Source organism: Xiphophorus hellerii, chromosome 20 (genome assembly GCF_003331165.1).
Source record: "Xiphophorus hellerii strain 12219 chromosome 20, Xiphophorus_hellerii-4.1, whole genome shotgun sequence".
NCBI lineage: Eukaryota > Metazoa > Chordata > Actinopteri > Cyprinodontiformes > Poeciliidae > Xiphophorus > Xiphophorus hellerii.
The window spans coordinates 11254085-11276581 of NC_045691.1; the positions used below are offsets into that span (position 1 = coordinate 11254085).

Sequence of the window (22497 nt, forward strand, 5' to 3'; positions counted from 1 at the left end):
CACCTGCTCTTAGCGATTGAACAGCCCTCAACTATAAATCCCACCGAACCATTCAGGATTATCCAATAAGGATTATACTGTGACAGACTAGAAAGGGGTTGCTGCAAATTTCAAATTGATATAACTCTAAAAAGTGTGAGCTTTTTTTTTTTAAAGTATTAAAGCCTTTGCAAGGATGTTATTCACTAAGGCACTGAAACAAAATGTAAAACTATGAACCACAGAGTAAGAGAGTATATTAGATAAGAAACTCAGATGCTGAAACACACACACACACTTCCTGCCACCTTTACTTGGTAATTCAAACCCACAAATCTAAGCAGTGCAAAGACAACAGTGGTTAAGCTGCGATGAACAGCTGGTTACACCCCGAGGAGCCGTCAATCAATGCAAACAACAATCCCCAAAAATAAACGGCCTTCCAAAAGCCCGTAAACCTTCAGTGGCACGTTTGCCACTACAAGTGTTTAAGTGCATTTGTCATTTCAAAAGTGGCTAATCTCTTCAAGTAGCCAAACACTGCCTGAAATATAATTCTTGATTAAGAAGGCATCAAAAATTAAGATCTTGTACCTCCTCCTTTTAAAGCAAACTAAATGAGACGTTACCACAAACCAGTCATGGTTGTTGGCACTGCTTGTTGTGATATGATAACCACAGATGTTACCTCTTCACTCAGGTTAAACAAGGTGATTTCAGGATTATCTAACACTGGTGTACAGAGCCCTCAGCATGTGAAAATACATGAGCAAAAAGTAAATATTTCTTGTTTAAGGACACAAAATTAATATTTTAAAGTGAGCATCACAAATCCAGCTAGACCATCCCAATAGTTGCCTTTATAAAAAATAGCATACAATAAAACAACCCTGCAAAATGAAATTACTTAATAAAGCAAACTCATGGCACAATTACAAACTCCTGCTCATATTTTAACGTGCTTTTTCTCGTAATACTTTCTCGCATATAGAAAATACAAATTTTGGGAATCCTCACTGACCTAAGCAGGAAACATTTAAACTGGTTTAATGACAAAATAAAGGTAATGTGTCATTTTATACAGTGTAATCAAATATTGGCTTTCAATCATATACGCCAGCCTAATACCTTAAGCTGTAAGAAACAATACACTCTTACCTTTTAGGGTAAATGTCATAATTCTTTTTTCTGCATTAAGAAACAAAAATTCGCTCAAAGTTTATCAGTTTGCATCTCTCATTCCCTCCTTAGTAGATCTCCATTTAATGATGCCAGGGAAAGCTGAGATCAGTTCCAGTTCATGTAAAAGACACAGTTGTTAAGTTTAAAGTTCTCTAATACATTAATTCGACCCATCCAAAGCACTGCTTTCTGATTATTATCTCCCAGATGCAGTTTGTCCACTGATAAAAAAATAAAGTGCACAGATTAAGTGGAAACAAAAATATTACAAACAAATGTAATTATTAGTACAAATAATTAAACTGAAATTGTAGTAATTTAGTAATTTTGGCGACCTGTCCAGGGTGTACCCCGCCTCTCGCCCGGAAAGTTAGCTGGAGATATGCACCAGCACCCCTCCTGAACCCTTTAAGGGACAAGAGTTTTCAGAAAATGGATGGATGGATGCATGTAGTAATTTAGGTTTATCTGTGGATGTACAGTGTTATTGGAGCCACAAACTATTATTATTTTTTGCACACAGTGACCTAATAAAATCCTGCTGTATTGCATTGCTACTTCTTAAATTATTTAGTTTCTCTTTCCCATGCATCCGTCCAACTACATATGTTAGGACTACAATTAAAGCCTCCTGATGGCTTATCATGTGGGTGATAATTATAATGCCTGCTAATTATACCAACTATCTTCCTCTGCTTTCGTCCTACTAAAACCAATGTCATTTAGCTCTAACTCAGTGCATGTACGTGCAGCGCGGCCTACTTTCTGCACAGCTGATAGGAATGCAGAGAAGGCCACCTTGCCTGAAGAGAAGCTACGCTACACGGACATTGTTTAGGGCTATTTGTTTGTTCCAAGAATAATGTCTCTTTTGTGGGAACTGATCATTGTGTGCAGTGGATCAGTCTTTTCCTGTTTGCAGTAAATTGCAGTAAAATTGTTTGATTTGAAAATTGTTTATTATGTTGCCAAAAGCACATTAGGCGAGCTTCTTGACTACAAAAACTGCCAGGAATAAAAAAAAAAAAACCAACATTTGAAATGTGAAGGGCATAATTGGGGCAATTTTTGTTCTTTGATGTCTTTTTAAAATGTAAATGAGTCTGAAAATAAGCAAAAGGAACACCAAGATGTCTTAAAAAGGCTATTTTAACTTGAAAGCAGACATCCAGCTGAAAATGGCAACTTTTTAATATACTGAAAGATACAATAGGAAAAAGTTTCAAACTGTGGAAGCTCCAGCTTCAGAGTTTCACTTCTTAAAGTAAATAAACCCAGACAATCAGATTCCTGCTGAAGATGAAGAGCTGCTGCAGCTCCTTTCATGCAGGTGGAAGGCTCTGACCCTCGAGAACAAAATGTTGGACTCTGAAGCTGAAGCAGCAAAAGCACAATTTTTAACCACCTGGTTAGAACCAAAGAGAGAGAGAGAGTGTAAAATAAACCTGAAGGACATCAGCTCCACATCAGTTCATGGTCACAGTGGGAGAAAAATTCTTCTTATTATTTTTATATATTATATTAGATAAATTGCTGCAATTTATGTATTGCGTCATCAAGAAGGAAAACATGTTTTTGATGATTAATTATCACTGTCCCAGGGTTGAATACTGGAGGACATGTTAAAACTTTTAAGAAATAAATTAAAAATCTCAGATTTACCAACACTGTAAGATGGATAATTAAAAAGCAGGATTATTCTAAACAAAAGTTTTCATCATTCATCATTTCATCATATTATTATTATTAGTTTATTTTCAACCACTCTGGCGTGAACATGCCATTCCTAAGTCAAGAAATGGCTGTAGGGAAGGATACACTTTTAACATATTTCTTTTCGTTTTGCTTTTTTCCAGTGCCAAGATAGTTTGGCACTTAAATGTTTCAGATAATCAAACAAATGTCAAATTTTAGAAACAGATAACCTTAGTAAATTGAAAGAGCAGTTTTCAGATAGAAAGAAAAAAAGCTCTCCAAACCAACATTTTTTCAAAATTGCTTGCTTTTTTTCACACAAATATTCAGATAAATTGAAAACAAACTTAAGCACATAGTTAGGAATTTAGAATTAAATTAATTAAACGATAGCTAAAAGTGGAAGGATGTAAAATAGCTAAAATTCTGCCACCTTTTGAACAACACAGTCTCTTAGCAACATGTGCGCACAATCTCTGGTGGCCTTCTTCCTAAATTATTTGGTCCATTACCATCTCCTTGTGGTAACAGCTACATATTTCAAGTCTTGGAGAAATCAATATTTTCACTGGGAAAGCCGAAGTTATCGCAGTTTAGCATCTAAAATTGTAAAACACAGTAAGAGTTATTGAAGGTGGCCAAAATAATCCATTTATTAGCACTTCTACAACTCTTATGACCAGTGGTGCTGATTGTTTCCTAAGATATTACCAGTCAACAGTATTTTTGTGTTTTAACTTAGAATGTGAGGAGAAATAGTGTACAGTATATTATTTGTTTTTATTGCTGATAGCAACTAGCCACCAGTACAATTAGCAATTCATATTTCAACTTCCAAATTGAATGCAGCATTAATGCATTTACTGCCTCCCTTTGTGGTTGCTGGCGATGCATTACAGGCAGCTCAAAAACAGGATGGCCAAGATGAATTAGTGGAATTAATTTCTCAGGAAAACCATGTGAAGACTTAGAAATAATAGGCTGTTATTATGATATTATGTACTTAATTTATCACTAGCACAGGAAAAATAGACTATTCCCTATTATAACAAAAGTGAAATAAAGTTATTTCATTAGGAAATCCAAAGTAGAAGATAATGTCTTCTTTTGGGATACACTGTTCCTAAAGACTCTCAATCCTCTCTTGTTTCAGAATTTGTATCTTTAATACTCTGTTATCAGGGATCAGTGAGTGTAAGCTTTCAAGAGAATCCATTTCAGCCAGGGTTCTTAGCCAAATACAAAAGATAAGATCCCTGCTATTATCTTCACTGAACACTCAAATCTTTTACTGTAGTGTAGAAAAGAGATTCAGCTTCAGTTAATCTAGAAAAAAAAAAAATCTTTCAAGCATTGAAAGTTTGAGACCACTCTCCAGTTATCTGCCAAACCTTACATTTACAGATGTGATTGACTGGTGAACATCCATTTATTGAAGGGTGTTTCATTTCTTTTTGGTTTTCTTCACAATATCTTCTGTCTTCCTCTGCTGCTCAGAATCAATTCAAAAATGTTCCTTTTTTTAATCCTGTTTTCTCTTGGCATTCATACTTAATTGAATTTTATACATTTACTGATTAAAAAAGAAGACATTATAAATGTATTACTTGCAAGTTATCATGACTGTTGTTTGATCTCAGAGCCCACAGGACAGTTTGTTAATAACCTCTTATCAGTAATCAGCACTCTGAGAAGTTATGACCTGATTAATGCGAGGGTCCATCTCCCGCGCACAGCTGAACGCACAAACAGATGTCGCTGTAGAAACGCAGTAAGATAACAGGAAGGAAAGGGAGGGCTTCTTTTCCTGCGTCATTATTTGTTGATGTATCTTTTATCTTTTGGGAAGCATCTCATCCAGATCCATCTCCTCCCCTGATAAGAGGATACAGGACCTGCCCAGGGAGGCGTTCACAACATTTCTGCAGTGTTGTGCTTCTGGATTGTAGGGTGGAAGATAGTCGCCATGGTGAACTGTGGTTGATTGCATTTTGATGATTTCTTTTTTATTTATTCTTGTTTGTTTGTTGGTGAAGTTGTTTCATCCCTCTTCATGTTGGATCAGATAGGAATCACATTCCTGCTGCATGCTGCCAACTCTGTTTTTATCTTTTAGTACGTCAGAATCTATCAATGCAACAAAGTTATATGGAAAGTTTAACTTTTTGCATTCATGCTACAGAGCTTGTATAAAGTCTGGAATTTAATTCCATCATGTTCCACGTCTGGAATATAAGGAGAAATGAAAATAAGAGCATGGAAAGCATGTTCTATTTTCAGAATTTATTCCCTTTTTTATTGTCTAAATATTGTGCCCTTCCTTTCATTCTTCCTTTGTTGTATCATTTCATTTTTTTGCCCTTCCCTCCTTCATAGTTTCTTCATTTGTGCCCTTCATTTCCTTCCTTATTTTTTCCTTCCTTTTGTCCTTTCTTCCCTCCTGATTTCCATGCCCTTCCTCTCTTCTTCACTTCCTTCATGTCTCACTCTTCCTTATCCCTTTACTTTTATTCATCTTTGTGTCTTTTCCTCCTTTTTTGTCCTCATATTCTGCTGTGCTATCTTGATTTCCTTGTTTGTGTCCTTCCACTCCTCTTCTTTCCACCTCTCTTACCTTGTGTCTTTATTTCTTTCCTTTTTTGTAGGTCTCCACACAAAAAAGGACAATATTAGCCAACTGTATTTGACTTCAGCTGTGTGGTTCTGCTACTGTAAACTGTTTCCATTCACACATTTATAGGACGCCGATGAAGGCGCTTCACAGAGTTTTCCCTATGGACCGGGTTAGTTACTTTGTGTTGCTGCTCTGCTTGCAGTTCAGTAAAACTTCTAATTGTAATTGTAGAGATTTGATTTGTGCAGCCAAACTGGTGCAGAAACTAATTAAGGATTTTGTTTGTTGTTGTTTACATGTCGATGTTATCAGTGGCCGATCAGTTAAGGATCGTGTTGGAGGAGTTTTATGCATGTGTATAACATCCACCTCTTAGAGGTCATCTGTCTAGATATTATCAACAAATTTTAATGTCATTGTGAAGTTCAGTCATCTCTGTCGCATCTAATCTGATTATAGGTGAAGGAAAACATTGATCAACGTGTTATAATTCAATGTTCTGCTGTGCAACCTTGAGTTCTGGATTTTATGATTGCAATTTTGATGTTGTTTTCAGCTAAACATTGCTGTAGACTAAACATCCACTTCTCATTATTATAATATTTTTTCTTAAATACCAATAAATAATACAATAATTGCTCATCCTCATTTCTGTAAAATACCAAATGTTTGACATCATCTTAATAAACCAAGTTAGAGCTAAAAACATCTTCAGTAATATAGCACATCTCTTAAAGTGGATTATATATTGCTCCTTTGTTTAATAAGCTCATTAGAAGGGTTTTTACAGAAATTATTTTTGTTTGTCAGGAGGGTAAAAGGATGCATTGGCAGACAAGTTAAAAATAAATGTAATCATATGTTTGCCTCACTGCTAAAGAAAAGAGGCCCAACAACCAAGAAAAATCATGAATATTAAGAGAAAAGAGAACAATAAGAAAGTATATTTGTAAAACCCAGTATCCTGAGGCTGTTTATGCTCATCACTGCGGTGGTCTCCTCCTCACATCGTCTCCCCTCTGCTACCCGGCTCTCCCCTCACCACCAGCACCAAAAGATGCTTGTCACAACTCAGGCACATTTCATCTTAGCTGCTGTATCAATGGTCATACTTTCCCTGACAATGCAATTCAGCAGCATTCCATTTATTTTAGAGTTGGCACCAAGAAACCAATCATGTTCACTGCAAAGACACTGTTCTTTCCTATTGCAGAAAAAATATTTCCCCGCCAGTCTAAATGACTGGGTTGAAGTATACCACTCACTTCTCTGGCCATAGGTATATAAAGTCCAGGCCCTAGGAATTTTAGACTTCTTCTGCTAACATTTGTGAAAGCGTCACTCTCAGGAGCTCAGTGAATCTCAGCATAGTACTGTAATAGGACTCCATTTTTGAAAAAGGTCCAGTTAGAAAATGCAATTAAACAATCCATAGTAAACTGTTGGTGAGATTATAACAAAGTGGAAGCATGTTGGAAAGACAGCAACTGAACAACAACGTAAAATAACATGCAAAATAAGTGAGATCTGTTCAAAGTGTGTAGAAGGTTGCAACTTTCCATAGCTACAGGTGTCCAAATTTAGTGTTGCTTTCAGATTAACTCAGGAAAATGCCTACTTTACCAAGTACAATGCAAATAATCATGTTCAGTGGTGTAAAGCACTCTGCCACTAGACTTACGGACCATGAGGACATATTCTCTGTCTGGTGACCCAGTGGAGGAGTCTGGGGTTTGCAGCTGCAAGGAAAAGAACATTTGTCTGGGTACATTTTGTAAAGTGAAAAGTTCAGTGCAGAGCAGATCACATCAAGAGTCAGGTTTCACTCCAGCTTAAGTGAAAGGAACACTTACTGTTTCCGCATACCAATGTATGTATGACATGGGCCATCTCTTCCAACATCAGTGTCTGACCTCACAAATGATCTTTAGATAGGACGGTCAAAAATGGTCATAAACACACTCCAATACTTAGTAGACCAGAAGCTAAAACCCTATGAATAAAATGAGAAATTCCTACGAGTGAAGGCATACAAGCAAAAACATTTACTAATAATATGTTGTAAAATGTACATGCTGAAGGCATAGGCATAAAATACCGAATACTGACATTTTAAAACACCAACTTATTCAAAATGAGAAGAAACATAAGTGTTTATAGACCACTGTCAATACATTCTCACTCCCGACTCGTCATATATTGACGAGTTAGGACAATTTCTGACCATGCGTCCATGCGAAGGTACCCCCTTCGCGTCAAAAGTTGACGACTTGGGCAGGGTCCTTCAGCGTCACATGTTGACGATTTGGGCAGGTCACATGTTTTACGTGGATTTTTGACGCGAAGGGTTCTCGTAACCGCTGCCGAACCTTATATAATCACAAGGGTGGTCATGCTGTGACAAATCTGCACATAAACATACATTTCCATTTCTGTGCAATTTGTGACAACTTTCATCTAAGTAATTGTTTATATCCACAAAAAGTGTGACTTTACAGCTGAATTAAAATTTTTTAAAAATCATTGAAGTTTTTGCCCAGTTTTTTTTTTCATTAAATTTTTGTTCTCTTTTTGTTATTTGTAATATCACATAAGTTTCTTACAACATTCTTTTTTCAATCTGTCATTACAGGGCATTGTTTGCAGAATTGTGGGAAAAATACTCTGCTGTGGGGAAAAAGGTTGTTACGTAACAAAACATGGAAAAAAACTGAAGTTCTGTAAATACTTTCGTAACATACATGTCACTGCAGTGTGGGAGAAAACAGGTCTACAGCATGCAGAAGGGAAAACATGCAAATTCCACACCAGCTGAGATTTAAGCCTTCTTCTTCTTGCAACATTGGCCTCTCAATGTTCAAAACATTAAGCAATGAAGTATCTGGTATTAGTCAGAAAATTGGCTCTGGATTAATTTGTGTACTGGTGATGTTAAACTGGAAGATTTACTTCTTTGCAAGTCTCCGCCTTAATCCAGTCTCTGATCAGCTAAACTGTGTATGAACAGGAAATGCTTTAAGAGAGGAACAAAGAAACTTTTGATGTGCTCCTTAAATCCTTAAGTGACAGTTTTGGACTCCATACACAGACTGTAACTCATGAACGCAGTAAATAATACATTTGTATAGACACAGTTTCCTTTTGCCTCAGTAAATTGCCAAAACAAACAACTTTTAATGGGAGATGCTACCTCGCAGAGAGCTCAGCATCCATCAGAAGTTAAGGACTTTGCTCAAGGGCATGTCAATATGTGGATAGCAGGAGAATGCATTGAACTGCTTATCTATGATATTTGCCAATAAAAAAGTAACAAGGGTTTATGCTAAAGTAAATGCGTGATCAGCTTGTTAACAATGTAGAAAAAGAGAAGGTTTATTATTTATTATGGTTTCTCCAGCTGTGCTGGTAAATAAGAATCATTAATATATTTCTGACAGTATGTTTCTTTTGCATTTTTGCCTCAGGGTTTTATCAGCATCTAACTGAAGTGCTGTCTTTGTGTTTCATCTCAACTTTTTATCTTGTTGGTTCACAAGTCAGTATTTTCATAAATAAAACTACGTGTGGCCAATGTTCATTTCTTTGCGTGGCATCATGTGGTGTTATCTACACAACGTTTCATACAAGCATTAACAAATTAAATCTCATTTAGTCTCTCATTAGCAGCGGTCAGTAGGTGAGAGCATGGGTAGATGTTTGATCAGTCTCCCATTCAACACAAGTGCAAATATTTAATAACCATACATGTACACACTCAAAATAAGTAATTTCAACAACCAAGATAACCTCACATCCATGTCACCCATTTTGTCATGTATGTTGAAGAGACTTCACATGCATGTTAGGTTAGCCTAATATAATGTAAATGCAGTCTTATTCTCTCTGAGGGGAGGTAATCAGGGCTTTAAGGAAAACAAACTTGATGGCAATAGATCTCTGGGGATGTGGCGATGTCAGCTGCAGAGGCAATGTTGGCAGCTCCCCTGAGATTTGTACACTTATAAAAACAGCACTGCAGAGATGATGTGTGACACTTACCCGATGCTGCCAGACTGATCGCTCACTCCAGAACCTTGAGCCCATTTCTGTAATATTTCGCTGTCTACTCCTTGACGATCAAGAGAGTGCTTGTAGCCACCAATAGCCGCTGCAGCAGCTCATTTTGTTTGGTTCAGCCTCAGATTTTAAAGACGACTGATTGCTGCTGTGCGAGTCATAGCAAAAATATGCTGGAGATGTTCTAACGAAATGAAAAAAAAAATCGCAGTGAGAGAGCTTTGACAGTAAAGTGTGAAAAAAGCCTAATCAAGGTCTAGCAGACACAATATTCAACCAGTCCTCTGAAAGCCTCTAGTTGATAATAGCTGCTCATTTTATCCTTCTGCTTTACTGCATAAGAATCAAGTCCTCAGTCATATTTAACAGTGCATAGTTTTTGTCCATACTGTTATTTATTTAAACCTATTAAAGAGACTTAAAATGGGCTTTTTCAAAGTTATTCTTAATGAAAGGTCCTTGGAGAGGAGATGAAAGAGATGAAAGGGAAGATTGTTTCTATTGTGAGCTTAAATAACACATTTTCAAACTTATGGAACTTTTTTTTTTCATTGTTATTGATAATAGAAAGCCTAATTCATGTTTTTTTTTATTTCCCCTTTATTTGTCTCTTTGAAAATCAATTGAAATCTGCCAAAAGACTACATGCATTTCATACCGTATCATAGCACAAAAGAGCAATGATATACAAGGAAAACAATTTTACACCATAAAACACAAAAGCCAAATTTTGCAGTCAATATAGCAATGTATTAACCATAAGTGGCTTAAAGCATGTGCAGTGTTCCTGGGTTATTGTGTGTGTTCTGAAAGAATTTCTGAAACGACAAGTGTAATGAAAGAGCTGAGCTCGCTTGCAGCCGAATATTGAAGAGAAGAGGAACCAAAGACTCATTAAAAATCAGGGAATCTATGAAAGTGTTATAAAATAAACTTCAACTAATTTTATGGAGTACTGTGTATTGACGGTATGAAAAAGGCTCCCTGTGAGAATTTTTCAAGTGGAAAGAACCCAGTGAATTTGTTAAATTTACAATAACAAGAAGGAAAAGTGAGTTCTAGTTTTTCTGTATAAATCATCTGGTCTCATCAGGGTGTTTAATTTTCATCTAGTCATCCATTTCCAACACGCTGATGCCTGTCGCCAGCAGACAACGAGCAAGAGGCAGAGTCTGAGGACAGGTCGCCAATACAATGGTTTTGTTTAATTTACAAAAACAAGAAAAGGATAAAATATCTAAGTTAAAACATACAAGTAAGAAATATTGCTCGTATTGCGAAAATAAAGACATATTGATTTTATTCTTGTAATAATAAATTAGGCATTAGCAAAAATAAACACCTGTATGCAGCGTTGGTTTTTAAGGAAGCTAGTTTATTGCACAGAATTTTTTGCCAACATGATCTTGTTAATCAGGGTTTCTGCACTGGTTATCAGCTAGAAAGCCAAGTAAAATTTTAAATTAATGCTATCCTTGGGGGGTATTCACACCAGGAAAGTCCTTCGATCCGCTTGTTTCGGAGTTAAACGACAAATACTTAAAAGTAGGTCTTGGTTCCTTCATTAGGGGTCAAAAAATTTATATTTATATTATGATTACTTTACTAAGACCTTAATTTGCTATTATTGTGGGGATTTTTGCCAGAGCAAATGTCAGAGCTCAACTTCATTTGCTGTTTTAAGGGTTTCTGTGCTTTTTGATCCTTTAATCTCTGCAAAAAGTGTTCTACATAAATACAGAGAAGGAAGTTGGAAATTTTACTGTCATCTGTTGGTTTCACTGATTAACCTTCCTCCATCAACTATAAACTTTACACAATCAGTACTGTTTTCTCTACCCAGGGTTTCTCCTCTCTAAGTCATTTCAGATTGAATCAGTGGTTTTCTGCAGGAAACACAAATCAGTCCTGTCTTCATATGTTAATCTGACTTGAAAATATATTCAGTTCAACTCAAAAGGCAAGCAAAACGATAATGTGCTTATGGTGACTAAAAATAACATCATCTTGAGTTTATTGTTTTTGTTGTTTCCTGTGTTACTTTGCTCGTATCTTTTTATATGACTTGGTTCAAACTGTTTTTAGTTGTGCTTTTATTTGAGTGTGTGTGAAATGGAAACAGATGAGACTCTTTATCCATCATGTGTGCAGATGGACACGCTGTGTATTTTTTTGAACTAGGATCCAGTTTGACGATTTTATCTGTCGGATTGGGAGTCAGACAGACACTCTGATTCTTTGCATTATTGCACTACCTCACCAGTCCTCCCCTTTACCTCACCCTTTCATTTATACTTCTGAGCTTAGATTGGAAACATCTTGACAGGGGGCATAATTTAGGCGATGCAGAGAAATCACGTTGCTGCGCTATGAATAATAGATTATACAGATTTATTGATGGTGCTACAGGTAATAATAGGTTAAGTGGAGGCCTGTCAGAAGCTTTGAGTATTTATTTCTGTTTCCTTGTCTCTTTTTTTCCATCAGTTCGCTACCTACTGAGGAACAATGTGAGTCCAGATCTCTGTAACGAAGACGGTCTCACTGCTCTGCATCAGGTAAGATCAGGCTGTGTCCATCTGTTCCACCATTTTTTTTCTCTTTTGAAACTGATTTTGGAGTATTGATGAGTATGAAAAAACCACAATAAAACAAAGCATAGGCACAGATCTATATTTGTAGTTACTTAAAATGCTTTGTGGGTGCTCCTCTTTAGCCCAAAAGAGCCCTAAATTCACACTGTTTAAACTACAGTGGAATGGTTAAGATTAAAGTATCCAGTCATATGTTAGTACAATCTAAATCTATCTGAAAACTGACTGAGATTGAAGTATTCTGTAATTAATTCTGTAAATTATTATTATACCATAAAATAGTAACAAAAAACACTGAAATTTGCGGTTCTAATGGAAAACAAATTTAGTGAAGTTTAGAAAATTTCTATAAACCTGAACCTTGTGATGTTTTTCCTTTTTGTATCTCAGTAGTAAAAGAACCTTGAATTGTTCATGCTAAGGTCAAGTATGAACTTTTATTAAATAATTTTTTGCCACAGTGAAAAGATATAAAGATGCATATTTTAAACTCTGTGTAGGAACAAACCACATTACCACCTTACTTGTCGCCTCAAGACTTTTTGTTGCTTTGAACATATAAATGCAACACAAGTTTTCTGCGCAACAATTTTTAAGGCATTGCCATTAAAGTAAAATGGATGGTTTCATGTAGAAAGAAGTGTTCAGGGTTCTGTTCCTGAAAAGTAATTTTTAATTCTGAGGAAATTAGTTCATTATTGGGAAAATTAGTTCATTTCAATGTAGGAAACTAATCAAGGACATCAGGCCTATTCTTTAGACTAATTAAAATCATTACTGGTATTACAATCAGAGCTTACGAATTAATGCTTCAGTTAGGAAACAAACATTTATGTTTCCATCTGAAAACTGAAAAATGGCACCTGTCTGGGAAAAGCTATTACCCAGCATCTGAGCCGATTCCTCAAAATGCAGCAGCTGGAAAAAACACTTTATTTCCTGTGAAGCTGCTGGATGTGCATGAAGATGCTTCTATTACAGGGGGAACCGTTCTGTTTGTTCCACTTAGGCTAAAATGTCAAATACCGGCGAGGCTTGAAGCATAGATCTAAATGCTAGATGGATTCAGCTTTATTTTTAATAGAGTGTCTGACTTTCACAGGAATGGTTCTTTATCTTAAAGATCTCTGAAGGAGAAATGTTGATTGCTTTCTATCCCTTCTCCATCCCTCTCTTCTCATTTGGTTCCATCCTTTTCTCTCTGCCTGAGCTAGCGCAGTCATATCTCTTTTCCCCTCTGGCTGTGCAAAGCCTAATATTCACACTCCAGCCGGGAGGCAGTGAAATGAACAGCGGAAGAGAAAATTGAAGTCCATCAGTCACCACTGGTGAGGCTGCTGTTTTAAACACGGCCAAGAGATCGGAATGACCTTTCAGCTTCCAATGTTCCTGATTATACGCTGTTTGGATGGGCTTGACTCCACGCTGGGTTCAAGATTTGACCCTTTTAGAGCGTAAATTTCACAGTAACTGCCACACATATATTGTCCAGAGAGCACCAAATGCAAAGGACACTTGGATTCATTTCCTAAAGTTTCAGTACATATCCATAAAGAAAACATTTCATAATCTGCTAGTGTAAACAGTTTTGGGTCCCCAGAACATGAGGAATAATGTGATCACAAAAGGTAACATAAATGAAGAAAGGTGCAGGATCTGTTTCTTTAGACGGTTTGTCATATCTATCCAGGCCTGCTCTCACCTCTCTGATATGAGGCATTATTAAAAATAAATGGTCACAGCATGTACCACAACATGCACACAATGTGCAATACAAGCAATCAGAAATAAAAACTCCTCAGCATTTTTTCCGCTGTGACCAAAGCCACATGAATGCCTCTCTAGTCAAAATAATGTGATGGATTATTTGTGTCATGGTTATTTTAAAGGCCACCAGCAAAGCAGGATTAATGCTGCTGGAAATCATCCACGACGCACATTCAAGACTAAGCCCCAAAATTAGTATTCATGTCCTGGTTTATTGTTCCTTTTTACCCTAACTCCATTTTTAAAAAGGGTTTATTGTGTGATTTGAGTTTAAAAAGGCAAAAACGGTTTGACATTTCAATGCCGCACAAAATTACCATGAGAAATAACAAAATGCAGTTTTCAAATGTTGATTTAATTTATAACAGAATAAAAGAATTCAAATCAACCTGGTTCTTTGTGAAAGAGTAATAGACCATTAAACTTAATAGGCCAAAGATATTTGTTCTACGTTTTTATGTTTTGGCCCACATGGTCTTTGCAGAATTATTTTAACTAATTACAGGTTTCATCCTTGCTGGAGTGTTTTGTGCATGAACTCTCTGTTTAGGGTCATGCCAAAGCATCTCATGTCCAGACTTGAATAAATTGCTGATTTGCTTTTGTCTTTCAAAATATAACTGTCTGTGGGCTTATGACAAAGATATGGAACAAGTTCATTTAATGAACAAGTGAAACAGTTTGGTTATTCTAAACAGATAAGAAAACGGTCCAAATAAGTTGAGTTTAATGCAGGTCCGTTCAGTGCTGGATTCATTTGTGATATGTTCCACTTTTTAAATCAAAAGGAAAATCTGAGTAAACATGAAAATTTAATCCAGTAGCAGTTTTCTTTTGTCAGTTACTGCTCCTAAATTCACCTGCCTCATGGTGTCCTATATTTTAGCGACCCGGCTGTTATGCGGCTGTAATCTCTTGTATTTTGTTGCGTGTGTGTGTGTGTGTGTGTGTGTGTGACCCCGGTGTGGCTGTGTGTGCACGGTGACCCAGAACATCACTGTTGGAGCCATGTTTGAAAGCATACATTTCTGCAATTTTACTGCTGAAATACTTATGCAGACATGACAGACTCCACAGGCTCTAATGGATCATCCGCAGAGTTTAATCATGAAGTTTTCCCTCTGCGTTCCTGTGTGGTTTTGGTCTTTTCATCAGTAATTCTGCTCTGCATTACTTCAACGTTTGAGCAACCATAAGCTTTGCAGCATCATGTGCTTAAGTCTTGACTTACGACCCCTTTCATATACAACGGTAGAGCAAATTATTACATGACTCTAATGAATAGGAAATTATGGGTTTCATATTTATTTTACAGTTGAAAATATGAAAAGTATAACACTCACTTTCATATTTAAGAACACAACCGTTATCTTGAAGGCCGCCTTGAGTTTGACATATATACTTTAAAAGGGGATCAGAGTTTAAGCTGCTGAATAGCAATGCACTTCAGACTTTTCAGACTTTATTTTCTTTAAACTTTTAAAATCTTCTACCCATATTCCATTTATTTTGCACTTTTGCAACACATTGTATTGGTGTGTAGCATAAAATCTCATAAAATAGGGCAAAATTTATGTTCATATTTAAATTGTTCTCATAGAAAGAGTATGAATCACAAAAGACACCATAAATCTGTGCCTTCATTCTTCAGAGAGGCACTTTTTCTTCCAGACAGACGAATAACATTGCGGGGTTGGCTCAAATTGCCCTTGAGTTCAGGTGTTCCTCTGGTGTTTCAGCTGCTTGTCAATGTTCAATTTAACAATCTAGCCTTCTTATGTCTTCTCTGCCAGCAGCCGAACCTTAGATTCCCATCACTCTTAGTGATTTGCACTCGCTTGTTAAGCTCTGGTAAAATTTAAAGCCCATTTAAGCTCATTTCAGTCTGAGCTCTAAGCTTTCTCACCTGGCCCTGTGCCTCTTAAAGCATCACTATTTCAGCTTTAGTGCAGTCTTTGTTGCCTTCAGCCATCTCGGCTGTGGCCTCAAACCAATTTTAGTCATTTAAAACTCCAAGTGTCAGCCTTGTTTCCTCGTCAGCCTGCTCCTTGCAGTCCTCTCTACCCACAGATGACACCCGCCAAGATTGCTGCTGCTGTTTTCCAGCCACACTGGGATAATCTGAGCTTTTGTTTGGACCACACTTCCATCCCTTTGTCAGTACTTTACATGAATTGCAGATTATTTCTTTTCCTTTTTCTTGCAAGTTTGTAGATTGAAGTCCTTTTTTTCTTCTTGTAGAAAAACTAAGCCATAGTCCTAGCATTTAGCAAGCAGGTGGGCCGGTTTTTACGGGGTTTTTTTTTTTTCAAAAAGAGATTAACCTAGATTTTTATCTGGCAAGTGGGTTGCTGATTTCTAGGTTGTTTTTGATAACATCTTTCATGCAAAAGCCATAGGCTGGACTTTGAGGGTGTTGAAATCATTTGTTTTTTTTCTGCAGTTCTTGTTAAAAGTCTTGTTCTTCTCTTTTTGTGATGGTTTTCAGGTCGTATTATGTTTTAACATTGAGAATGTGTTGAGAATACTACATGATCAGAGTATGATCATGTTTGCTTGTTATGAATTTATGAAATTGCCAGTTAAACAGCATCAGACAACCACACGAAAATACTGAAATAAGGAAATGCGTGACTCATTCTCTTCTGCTTTGAACCTGGTTTTTCTTTCCGTTGTGAGCACAGGAAGCAGTCGACATATTTAAACCGCCAGTTCTGCTTCTGAATGCACACAGATGCGGTCTTCCTGCTCTTTTTTTAATTTTTATCATGCTGATCTCAGAATATTCAGTAAATAATGTCATTTAACTCTGAGTAGAAGTCTCGATTTCCATTGCTGAGAAAAGTTGAGTGACAAAGCTCAGCATTTCAAAAAGACATGAAATTACAACATTTGCTGTAGAAGAATGATGAACTGTTTTTTTTCAGTTTTCCTGTTTTTTTACACGCAGATTTTAAAAAAAGCTAATAAAAAAAACCCTGCAGAGGAAACTAATTTCAGACACTTGTATCTGTAATTTAGTTTTTTTGGTCTATAACCAGAGACCACAATGAGCGTAAGAATGTGGAGATCTTGTATGTAAAGTTTATGTTGAAATTTGCATTTTCAACACAGACTTCAAATGAAGCTGTGTCATGGTTCCTCTCAGACAGTTTAGCATCTGTCTAAACTGTCACATCAAAAGTCACATCAAAACAAGACTTTTGTTTTGATATGACTTTTTTGTAGTTTCATGGGTTAAAATAGAAACTCTTAAGTCGTTATTTACATCGACACCCGAGGAAATGTGTTGCTTAGAGGAAATATGTCAGTCAGTCGTGTGTCATGTCTCATTTCTCTGTCATTTCATTCCTTTGCTTGTGTTGAATGTATTCATCACCCACCACATCTTGAAATAATAAATGTTTTGTGCGAATAGCTTTGAATGAGCACAGCACCGTTTCTGCTGAGTGTTGTTTTAGGTGGACACAGTTTTATATGAGCATAGGACAGCAGAGGTCACAGATGCAGCAAAAGAGGTGATTTTTTTTGTTTTAGAACAGAAGGAAATGGTCTGAGCCAAACATTCCTCTTGAATCTTTTACCTCTGACTCATACAAGCTTGTTCTATGCATTCTCCCATTTGACATTCATGTGTCTATTTGTGTCTGCTTTTTTAAATATCTTTGTTCCTCTTTTGTGTTTTTTTATTTTCTACTGTGCTATCACTTCTCAGACATGATAAACCTCTGGAGATTGCACCACAGCTCATCTTTTGTGTAAAAATCTTGTAGAAGGAAGCATCCACTCTCTGCACCAAAGAAGTTTTAGATGAGCGTGTAAAATGGTGCTGCTATTCATTCTAGGGGCTGCAGAACAATTGAGGGCCATTCACAGATATTAAATAGATTAATGATCTTATTAGTTTTAATGTCTGCTCCTTTCACCACCTGTCTTTAAGGGAAAAAACAAACTATTGCACTTCTTCATCTTGATAAAATTGTGAATTTATTCTTTAGTTTACAGCCAGGGCGTAAATTCAAATTCAAGAATAGTTTATTAATCCAAAAGAGAAATTAAATGTTGTTGTAACTCATTAATATAGATATTGTCTATCTCTTGAAAATCTTCACATTAGAAAATTCAATGTATTTTGTTGTGATTTTATGTGATAGAACAATACAAATTAAACAATACATAGGGTTATTCTTTGCTGTTTTACAGAGAAAATCTGAGACAGTCCTTTGTAGATCTACCTTTTGCTGCTACCTGCAACTCTCTAGATATGTCTGAGACACATGGGACAATCAGTCGGGTTGACTGAAGATGTTACGATGATGACAACAGAGACCTCTAGAAAGGTTTTTATTTTGAACCTTTGAGTGTTCATATCATGTCTGGCTCTGCCCTTCTGTGACACAGTAACCTCATCCTTCACTGCTGCTTTTTTCAGTCTCTTATTTTCTTGTTTTTCTATCTCAGTCTTTGCTCGGTGGCTTGACTGAGCCACATTCACATCAACTGGCTCCGATTTAGAAGAAAACAACAGTTTGTCTGACAGTTTTCATGGAAACATCTCCTCCCAGCCCCTCACTCCGCTTAACAAGGCTTCCTCCCCCTCCATGCCTTTGTCTGTTTCTCTGGATGGGTGTGAGTTCTGGGTGCTTTTCCAGTTTTGTCTGGGATCCAGGAAGCAGCCCACACAATGGCTGATGTGTAGGAATAGTGTCTCCAGCTTGGCTTAATGTGTTCTCAGTTTTCCACCCAGCAATATGCCACTAAAGGTCTTGTGAAGAAATACTGTCTGACTGTTATTTTAGTCGGTCTTCGTCTGTGCCACACAGATGTGAAAATTTTTCTCTAAAAACATCACATAAGCACAGCAGTTTTCACATCAAGTTAAGAGTGACTCAATAAAAAACAGCAGCTTCAAACATATTTTGTCCTTCCTGCTGTTCTTCAGTCTGTCAATATTGATATAAAATATCCAAGAGGGAATAATGTGATGATAGATGTTGAAAAATAATGTAACTTTCCATTACCCTAAATTTTATTTTGACATCCTAAATCCTTAAAGAACTGCTCTTGCATTCATCAGTTTTATGACAGGAATATTCATCCCTCGTTTTCCCCCCACACAGTGTTGTATAGACAACTATGAAGAGATGGTGAAGCTGCTGTTGGACCGTGGAGCAAACGTTAATGCTCAGGACAACGAACTCTGGACGCCGCTGCACGCTGCTGCGACCTGTGGCCACGCAGGACTTGTCAAAATACTCATCGCACAGTGAGTCATGTAGAAACCTCAGTTTAATGGATGTTTCTTATGCCAGAGAAAAAAAAGCACGACTCTGCTGATGTTCAGAAATGTTTCCTCCAGATCCTTAAAGTTGGACTTTTATTGTTGTAGTTTAAATTAATTGTGCTGAAAAAGCTGAACAAGTGGAAATGTATTTAAGTTTGAACAGCTTACACAAACTCTCTGAAGACATGAAAACCCCAATCTGTGGTTGAGCTAGATATGGTTGCAAACGTAAATTGTCATACAGAAGTCAATGTAGTGCTTAAGGCCTTAACTAGTAATTAGAGAAACCAGCCAGAGATCGAAATGGGCCACTTTTCCATTGATTGGCTGTGACCATTGTTTGGCAGATCAATAGCTGAAAAAATATATTTTTCCAAATTCATTAAATGCCTCAAAATAAAAAGTCCACAATTTCCAGTCCATAAACATAAACAAAATCATAAATTGTAATGAGCAGGGAAAAGCCTAATCACTGCATCTCAATCTTGTGAGTGATCAAGATGATCAGACATTAGAAAATTTCAAATGTTTGTATACAGCTAATAATTTTAAGAGTATATAAAGGAAAACAATTTGTTCAGTTAAAGGGTCTAAAAATAACTTTAATGTAGCTGGCACTTAAGCAATTTTTTTTTACATGAATAAAATGTTATCTACTCCAGATATTGAGTCTTTAATAATATGTAATATGAATATTACTTGAAATAAGTTAAAGCATCCACACCTTTAAACAAATATTATAAATGTTTAATAACTCCTATGGTTGAAGATGCCAGCATTCTTAAAGGGTTAAAGAAAATCTTTTCTTTAAATGCATTGAGCTCAGCTGTTTTCATGCATGAGTGCCAGATATTTTCTGCTGAATGTGCAAAGTAATTTAACTGGGCTATCTCTGCAGTTGGAGGGCTTCTCCAGCACAGCCTTCAAAGGGTACATACTGGAGAAGCCCCTCAACCACCACTAAAATACAGGAGAGGCACCTGAGTTGAGCTCAAATACAGCAGAAAATCACACAAAAACTTCGCTTTTGGAATCTATGTAAGAATGAGCTACAATACCAACAAGGAACTAAAATGCACACGACAGAGCAGCACCAAAATAAGGAGGTATACGATGATGAATACTTACTAGATATAGTGATAAAATAGTTTAGGTAGCTTAGGGATTTACACATGCGGTTTCTGCTCAGAATGCACAGTTATTGCATCAGTTATAATTGCTTTGAAATAAAAAAAAAATGTTGTAATAAGAATCAATCATCTTCTGATTCTAGCAATAAACTCTTAATTATTAAAACTCACTAACCTCCAAAACTGATCGTAGGAATTGGATTATTATTAATTTTTTGTATTGTTTTAATGTAGCTGTAAATAATTGCAGCATATAGCATAATGTTTGGCAGTTGAGCTACATTACTGTTTGATAATAGGTAAGTTTTGTTTTAGATCAGATTTTGTGAAGCTTTTTTTTTAATCTTTACTTTTATTGTGTTTGCAATAAATTCAATAACAACATTTTGGGTTAGTGTCACCCATTACTAGTTTTATATCTTCAAGTGGAAGAGAAAATCCAAAGAGATTTTTAATCAGTTTGAAGCTGAACTTGAAGAACCAATAATTGCTGTAAGGGAAGGCCGGGATTCACAAGGCCCATGTAGAAAATATCAGCACTGGTACATTTTTAAGCTTTGTGTGTTTAGGTTTATATGCAGCTGTGGATAACAAAAAAGCAATTTTTTGAAGCCTGAATTCATTTCCCTTGACTGCCTTGTAGGAAAAAGGACAATTTTCTGTCTACAAAAATTACACTGGCTTCACTATAGAGCGACAAAATGGATGGTAATGTATGTAGCAGTGGAGGAAAATGCAATTCCACTTTAATAACGTGATGGAAAATAGGATATAAAAAAAGACCAAAACAAATAGAAAACGGCAGAAATATGTGATTTCTTTAAAAAAACAACAACAAAGGATACATTTGACATATATAATGATAAGTTCTGTCCTGTCCTTGGACATGATGTCATAGAAGAACAGTCACTGATTGACTTGCCGTCCATCTTTATTATGAAAGTGCTTTTAATAATCCAGTAGTGCTGACACAAGCTCCTGTCTTCGTCAGCTAAATTAACCGTGAATGGTCGGGATAGTGTGACTCACATGTTGACATTTTTAATCAGGATTTAATGAGATGGCTTTTATTAGACTTTAATTACAGCTTAATGAAGATATAACATCAAGATATGCACAGGCACAAAAGGCAACCTCAGAGAAATGAGAATAAACTAGTCACACCCACATTGTTTCTGTTTATGAAGACAGAAAGCTGTACTGAGCAAATATCTGTTTTATCATTTTATTTATATTATTGATGTTATTTAATATCATTTTTGTCATCAAATTACTTCTTTTCTTACTTTTTAGGTCAGTGTGACGATGAGCTTTCAGCATTTTTTAACTCACCTGTGGAGAACATTTATCACAGCTGAAGCTTTCATTAATATATTAACCATTTTTAGTGTTTAATCCACACAGTATCTTTTGCAAATGAATATTATATATTTCTCATTTCCTGCTAATTTCCTACAGTGGTGCAGATCTTCTGGCAGTCAACTCAGATGGAAACATGCCCTATGACCTGTGTGAGGACGACCCGACACTGGACATCATAGAGACGGCCATGGCCAACAGAGGTAGGGTGTGAAAATGAAAAAAGATGGAGAATCTGAAGCAGAGACTCATTTTTGAGTCTAGCTAGAATTAATGGTTTGAATAGACTGCACAGGATTATGTCATCGAGTAAAATACCACAATTTTAATGTTTAAGATGATCTTACTAATTATTTTTTTAACAGCAGTAATTCATCAACTAATCTTCTTATTGCTGAAGTAGTATTAAATACTGAAATTATGCCTTCTATTTCTGTGGCTTGTGTAATTTCTACTCTAAGCAGTTTTAAGTTAAAAGAAAATAGAAAGACAAGGAAAGAAAATGACATTAAAATTATGAAAAAGATTTTAAAAATTAAATAAGTTTGCTGTAAAGCCATTCCAACAGAAGGAAGGGATAAGCTTATAAATATTGGATAAAAAGTCTCTCATACTTTCACTGCAGATTTTTAAGTAGGTATAGTTATTTATCTTTGGGGAATAGGTTTAAAAACCTAGATATTTTACTAAATAACTTAAACCTTAGTACTAAGCAACTTCAAGTCATTTCATAAGTGGAATAATATACAGTCTTGTTATCCCTGAAACAATGGCTGGAAACAAATGAACTAATATCGAGTAATTTGCATAAACAGAAACAGAGAGATACAAAGAATA

General features: G+C 36.2%; 1 protein-coding gene across 3 annotated transcripts in view; it reads left to right on the forward strand.

The window, feature by feature from the left end:
• The window catches only part of ppp1r16b (protein phosphatase 1, regulatory subunit 16B), an 86707-nt gene that overhangs the window by 46801 nt on the left and 17409 nt on the right, over nt 1–22497 (forward strand). For all 3 annotated transcript variants that reach the window (XM_032550370.1, XM_032550372.1, XM_032550371.1), the window contains exons 3-5: nt 12014–12084; nt 19008–19153; nt 21760–21863. In XM_032550370.1, the coding sequence (XP_032406261.1) occupies nt 12014–12084; nt 19008–19153; nt 21760–21863 (321 nt within the window). The remainder of the gene's footprint in view (nt 1–12013; nt 12085–19007; nt 19154–21759; nt 21864–22497) is intronic.